The sequence below is a fragment of the Pleurodeles waltl genome, chromosome 3_1 (assembly GCF_031143425.1).
Source record: "Pleurodeles waltl isolate 20211129_DDA chromosome 3_1, aPleWal1.hap1.20221129, whole genome shotgun sequence".
NCBI classification, from domain to species: Eukaryota; Metazoa; Chordata; class Amphibia; order Caudata; family Salamandridae; genus Pleurodeles; species Pleurodeles waltl.
Window position 1 is genome coordinate 24,705,945 of NC_090440.1, and position 7,339 is coordinate 24,713,283.

General features: G+C 46.5%; 1 protein-coding gene across 1 annotated transcript; it reads right to left on the minus strand.

The window, feature by feature from the left end:
* Positions 1 to 5,066: 5,066 nt before the first annotated feature.
* On the minus strand, positions 5,067 to 5,543 carry LOC138283270 (octapeptide-repeat protein T2-like). Its single transcript, XM_069221291.1, has one exon. It carries the CDS (start codon positions 5,541 to 5,543, stop codon positions 5,067 to 5,069), a length of 477 nt encoding a protein of 158 aa, XP_069077392.1.
* Between the last annotated feature and the right edge of the window lie 1,796 nt (positions 5,544 to 7,339).

Below are 7,339 nucleotides of genomic sequence, written 5' to 3' on the forward strand. Positions count from 1 at the left end.
TCATTTGGCAATAAATGATGAGAACACAATGGCAGTTGTGTATATGTGCAATGTGGGGTTGTGGCAGTGTGTCCTCATCCATGTCTGACCCAATCGTGTACCCAACATATGCATGTCACAGCGATTTAAAAAAATTACTGTGACATGTATATGCCTGCAGTAGTCCCCACCTCATGTGCAGTGCCCACCCAATGTACCCTTTGAGCCGTTGATGAGGGGGTCATGTTTTCTCCGTGGGTGATTAGCAGCAGTGATGGCAGGTCTTGTCCCGTCGTGTCCAGTCAAAAACGGAAGTGGATTTGGGAGAAAAGGCAAGTTTTAACTCATTTTCCCCCCAATCCACCCACTACAGTATGGAGGTCGGACCGGCCCTTTTTGCTTGGCAGTATGACATATCCAAATCTGCACAGTGGGAAAGGTGGCTGGAGTCCCAACGTCAGCCACGTTTCCCTATGGCGCTGTCGACATGGGTGGTGTTTCTTGGTGGACGAATGCGGGTACTAGCCTATGGGGCCGCCAACATCTAAATCCGGCAGTTGGACCGTATGGTGGCGGACAGGTTTTCAGTTGAAAACTCAACAATTGGACCTGTACCTCCAACGTCTAAATCAGGCTATTGGTTATCTCTCAACCCCTATTTCTTTACCTACTGCCTGAGCTTTCCCCCTCTCTGTATCTTGTTCTATGGCTACCTCAAGTTTCTCTCTTTACCTCACGTCTCTCCCTATAGTATCCATCTCTTGATCTCATCTTTACCTCTATCTTCTTCCTCCCACGACTTCACGTTTCACGCACTACTGTTCTGCTTCCCCCTCTTCTCTTCTCACATGTCCTGCCGACTTCCATTCCTCTTACTCAGCAGAGCTGGAGGTCACTGTTTAGCTAAAGAAGTGCAGACATGGTAAGAGGAGATTAGGCACAAGGCAGGGGAAGGGGACTAAGGGGAAAATATTAGACTCCACAACATGGGATGATAAAATCCTTGGAGCAGTGCTTTTATTGTCAATGTTGCTGCAAGAATGCAGCTGTAAAGAGGGATTTATTTGCAATTGTGTGATACCTGGTAATCAAGGCTTCAATTTCAAGTGGTGTGTCCATATGCGCTTTATAAATCCTGATTGATTGATTGATATGTCCCGTTTTAGAAGTATGCACTAGTCCACTAAACATCCAACAAGCTATCTGTAGTAGCGGAGGTAATTAAAGTACCACAAAGCAGCAGTCCACTGGTCGGAGGAACAGGTTTATTGAGTACAACCACTGACGCTCTCAACGGACACCTCTCACTCCTTCTCGATCGATGTCACCACGCACGCACAAACATTTCTTCATGGAATCCAGACAGATTCCATAACAAGCATAGGTAGGACACCACACTATTCTTATTGTGTCTTTATCAATACTAGTTGGAGCTCCCTGTTGGAAGTTTTGCTGGTGATTGTTAAGCAGCGTGAGCTTCCAGCTGCTTTGAATGCATTTTTTTCTGAGAGTTGAACATATAATTCAATATTTTTGTCATTTATGAATTAGCTGAAAATAGGTAGCAATTGCAAAGTTGTTCCATAAAGGAGGCACCAAAATATGTTCTGCCCAGGGCTCAAAAATGGTGGCACCTTAAATGTCATCGTTTAAGAGAATTATTTCTTTTTTTAGTGCTGGATTCTCAACCAACTGGTTATTACTGGGGAGGAATTCTGTTTCACATTCCTGGGCCTCCCTGCCACTTACCTACTTAGAGTTCCTAAGCACTCAGTGTGAGCCCAGAAGTAGGTCAGCAGGTGTTGGCACTGGAATGCCACAGGCCCAGTCTTCACACCATCATTGCTTGCACAGGCTCCAAAAATACTTCTATGTTTGGAGCTCGCAACTTATGTAATAGCCTAGTAATGTTAGAGAAACATGCAAAAAATGCATAAGTAACTTAGCGGTAAAATAAAACCTTAATTATAGTCCTGAGCACCCCGCCCGGTGCGTGGATATGTCACAATAGACATCAGTGCTGTTGTCATGGCTAAAGTCACACATGTATATCATTAATCAGTGTGGTTGTATATGTTTCTGACAAATACATACTTCAGAAAAGTACTCCTGATAAATCTTTCTCATTTTGTATTAATGGTTCTCTCCAGTTTGTCAAAACCAAGCCGGTGAAATCCATTTTGAAGAAATATTCATTTTTTCATGTTTTATTGTTTAGAGGGGGTTTCATCCCCTTAACCTCCCCCTTTTTTTTAAGCCCCCTCTCCTTCGCCCCTCTCACCTCTCCTTCCCATAACTCCCATAGGTCATGTACCCTCCATCTTTACTCCTTTTTTTGACTTTCTTGTCTTTGCCACCCTACACACAGTCCCTGTGTTATCTTTCCCATTGTACCCCCTTCAGGCCTTTTATCTCACCTTCCCTTTCTTTAATACCCTTTGTCTACTAATCTCCCGCTTTACTCCTTTTTAAACTGTTCCTTTTATTACTTACTCCTGCCTCTAGTACGTTTCCCCATCCTATACCCTCTCCCCCTGCCGCCATTCCCTTTTCACTTCCCCTACCTTTCCTTTAGTATTTATTCGTCTTGTACCCTCACTCTTTACTCTTTTTTTAGTTTTACTACTTCCTTCTACCCATTTCAATGTCCCCCACCCTATCCCCCCTCCCTGCTACCTTCCCATTTCTATTCTTTTACCTCTCCTTCCCTTTCTTTAATATCCATCCATATGTCTTCTACCATCCAACTTTACTCTTTCTTAAATGTTACTTTTAATAATCCCCCTACCTATCTAGGATTTCCTCCACCCTGTGCACCAGTCCTTTCCACCTTCTTACCTGCCTCTTGATGACATGTCGTTTCTACTTGGAAAAGGTATTTTGTTATTTTGACATTTCTGTAATATATAGGCCTTCATTATGAACATGGCGGTCCGGACCGCCATGCTGGCGGTGGCGGAAATTACTGCCACCGGCATGGCGGTCCAGACCACCAGGCTACCGCCACCAGGCAGCCTGATGACGATGGTGCCCGCCGGATAAGGAACCTGTGTTTCCCCCGCCATGGAAAGGCTGGCAGAATGGGTGCCACAGGGCCTCCGTGCACAGTCCCATTGCGCATGTCACTGCCCAATTTACGGGCAGTGCTATGCGCGACGGGTGCTGCTGCACCCAAAGCACTGCTACATTGATTGCCATCAGCAATGTACAGGCCCAGCATTCCGCAGGGCCGGCTGGCGGAAACACTGTTTCCACCCGCCGGCCCAGTGGAATGTTGTTTGTTGGGCCGGCGGGGTCTTCAACTTGCTGGCGGTCGATGTTCCGACTGCCAGCACCGAACTCGGTGGGATTTCCTGTCGAGTTCGTAATGAGAGCCATAGTTTTGTCAGTCTGAATTTGTCAGGCTGACTTTCCTCATGTTAGAAAATTGTCAATGCCGGTCTAGCATCACCGTATGGTTCTAATGTGTATAATGATAAAGTGATTGTGATAAAACATTTGGAAAAGTTTTTTTTTAATTCACCGATGTATCTGCAAGAATAAAGGTCTGAATCGTACAAGTGGTAGTATTCCTGATAACACTGTATGGATAGAAATGTTAGATGTTATCCAAAATTGAGGCTTACAAGGAGCACCAGTTACTGAGATGTAGAAAGGGAGCACCTGGCTTAGAGGGCATCAGCTGTTATTGGAGGAAATTCGCCTTTTCTGCGTGATCACCCTCCGATTTTACCCCATTCTATAGCTGTGTTTAAGACTCTGCACGCTGTGGCACTGCTGTCCAGTGCCCAGTGCATGTGCTCTGACCCCTAAAAAATCGAGAAATTCGATAATCCATAATTGATATATTTAACTTTTCTATAAGTACAAAATATATGGTGCGGAAATAGACCAATGGCATGAAAAGTTCACTGTCAGTAGTGACTGCAGCACTTATTGTGTAACCCACTAATGTGACAAAAGACATCATGGCTTCAAGCCTACCACTGTAGCCTGACCCCTGCAGTGTACAACCTACAGTGCACCCTGGTAAAATAACCCTTTTGAGAGGTAAAAATCTCCCTTTTAAATATTAGTAAGTCCTCCCATGTAGGCTGTGCAACCCAAGGGTGGGGAGAGTGGTATTTAAAATTGGGGCATTTAGAAATTTTATGTGACCATGCTCTTGCAGTGAAGAGGCCCAAAAGCTATTTTCACTGAGGCAGACCTAGCTGTCCCATGTAGAAAACCACAGTAGAGATTAAAATGCGAATACTGTATCTCAGGAACAAAACCACCTAGAAAAATAATTGAACAACTATTTTTAATAGTAATTAACAACTGAATGCAATGGTGAAGTTGGATTTTTAATAAATATTAAGGAAAAGTAGCTTTTAAAAAGGCAGCTTTTCCTTGTCTGAAGTTCCGGATGGTTCATTTGAAGTAATTCTCCATTTTTACCCAACCTCTATTGGCCTGATTAAGATGTGAATGAGGTGTGAAATACCTCCTAGGACCAAACAGTACTCTGACCTGAAAGGGTGGAAATGACTCCTCTGAACTCCACAGAATGTTTAGAGTGGGGCTGTGGGCTTTCTATGTCAGTGCACTGTCATATCCTGCTTGACAGGTCTATTGAGCACATGTAACACTTGGAACACACATGGAAGGAGTGGACAGAATGCCAAGAAAATACTTGTATATCCCCAGTCTGGTAGCTCAAGGACCCTGATGATTTCTCAATGACACTCCTACACACACCCAGGCGCCTAACGCCCACGTTTAGTGTGGCTGAAGACCTTTGCCGTCTTCAAAATGCCATGACACATGGCATTTGGGTCTGTTTGCAGAAAGGCACACGTGAACTACTGAAAAAGTAGGTCGGGATGGGCCTAGGAACATTTACCCCTTTGGTTATGGAGTGACCCCCACGCACAATCTAGTGCCAGGCATAGCTTTGACACCTCTAGACTCCCACTTCAGATAGCTTTCTGGACCTGTGGAAGCTCAGAAGAAGACTGTGTCTTCCCCTGGGGTGTCTCTCTGTACCTGGAACTCATCTTCCTGTGTCTTCCTCCATTGTATGCACTGTGCCTGGTGCTCGCCTCCTATGACTTCTCCGCTGGTGCCCTCTGTGCCTGGTGCTCGCCTCCATGTTTTTCTCTTTGGTGCCCTCTGTGCCTGGTGCTCGCCTCCAAGTTTTTCTCTTTGGTGCCCTCTGTGCCTGTTGCTCGCCTCCATGTTTTTCTCTTTGGTGCCCTCTGTGCCTGGTGCTCGCCTCCATGTTTTTCTCTTTGGTGCCCTTTTTGCCTGGTGCTCGCCTCCATGTTTTTCTCTTTGGTGCCCTCCGTGCTTGTTGCTCGCCTCCATGTTTTTCTCTTCAGTGCCCTCTGTGCCTGGTGCTCACCTCCATGTTTTTCTCTTTGGTGCCCTCGGTGCTTGTTGTTGGCCTCCATGTTTTTCTCTTTGGTGCCCTCTGTGCCTGGTACTCGCCTCCATGTTTTTCTCTTTGGTGCCCTCTGTGCCTGTTGCTCGCATCCATGTTTTTCTCTTTGGTGCCCTCCGTGCCTGTTGCTCGCCTCCATGTTTTTCTCTTTGGTGCCCTCTGTGCCTGGTGCTCAGCCTCCATGTTTTTCTCTTTGGTGCCCTCCGTGCTTGTTGCTCGCCTCCATGTTTTTCTCTTCTGTGCCCTCTGTGCCTGGTACTCGCCTCCATGTTTTTCTCTTTGGTGCCCTCTGTGCCTGGTGCTCAGCCTCCATGTTTTTCTCTTTGGTGCCCTCTGTGCCTGGTGCTCGCCTCCATGTTTTTCTCTTTGGTGCCCTCTGTGCCTGGTGCTCAGCCTCCATGTTTTTCTCTTTGGTGCCCTCCGTGCTTGTTGCTCGCCTCCATGTTTTTCTCTTCGGTGCCCTCTCTGCCTGGTACTCGCCTCCATGTTTTTCTCTTTGGTGCCCTCTGTGCCTGGTACTCGCCTCCATGTTTTTCTCTTTGGTGCCCTCTGTGCCTGGTGCTCGCCTCCATGTTTTTCTCTTTGGTGCCCTCTGTGCCTGGTGCTCGCCTCCTATGACTTCTCCCCTGGTGCCCTCTGTGCCTGGTGCTCATCCTCTTGTGTCTTCCCCTCTGGTGCTCTATGTGTGTTATGTTCCTGGTCTTCCCCTCTGGTGCTGTTGGTGCCTCCTTTGCTGTGTTTTTCCTTCCAGTGCTCTCTGCCCGGTACTCAACCATCTGTTTCTCACCCTCCACCGCTCTCCGTGTCTAGGGCGCCTTCTCCATGTTTTCCTCTCTGGTGTCTTTCTGTACCTGGTGCTCGCCCTCCTCTGTTGCTCTCTGTGCCTGATTCTCATTCTCATCCTCCCCTGTTGTGTCCTCTCTTGTGTGCCCTCTTCCCTTGTCTAGTGCCCTCCTGAGCCCTCTCCTCTTGAGCCTCTCTTTGCTTGTTGCTCTCCATTCTCTGTCAAGTGCAGATCTTCTGGAACATCCTTCTTTCAGTTTGGAAGATGAGTCCTGCTGCCTCCTCCTTCCACTCCTAGGTGCAGAATGGTCACTGAATGTAAAGTGGGAAATGTGGCCATTGATGGAGACTGAAGAACGCTTCAGCTCTTAAAGGTGAAAAGCACTACCACACAACCTCTAAGAACACAGGCAGATCAATGGCAGCAGCCGGAGTTTTTGTAGCAGAACTGGGAAGAAAACTGACCACCTTCTGGAGTGAGCAATGAGTCCAAAGCGCGATTCAATGCATTACTCATAGTGACCAGTTCTCTTTTATACTCTCAGCCATCATTGACCTCAGTACTTAATTTGTAACTAAAAACGTGCCGGTGCCCAAAGGCCTCCTCTTAAACCCGCGGCTGCTGCAATTAAATGTGCAAACACGGAATACAGAGGCAGAGTAATCCTGAAGCCATCTCGGGCCCCCTTAATCCATTTACATGCACTCCCTGCCCCTTCAGCTCACTCTTGCAGCTTTCTGCTTTCTCTCATTGTGACGCTTTTTGTTTTTCTCTTCCTTCGTCTTTCCGACATATGTATTTTGCTTGCACTAAATGTATGAGGCAGAAACATAAGTGCCGGCCCTCAAAAATAAGTGCAGTTGCTCCGCACCGAAAACAACAGGCACAAATTAAGCACTGATTGACCTGGAACTGGAAACAGAGGAAGAACGGGAAATAGTACCTCACCATAACTGATTTGGAAGGTCACACTAGAAACAGATGGTGAAAGAAGTCACATTCTAAAGGAAATATCTGTCCTGGAACAAGACTAAACTAAAAGGAAAGGAGCTGGACTCTTAATGGGCAGATTCTAAACTAAATGACAGTGTAGTCAGAATGTACTAAGAAAAGGCCTGTTTAAACCCCGTACAACATTCCACATGTAAATG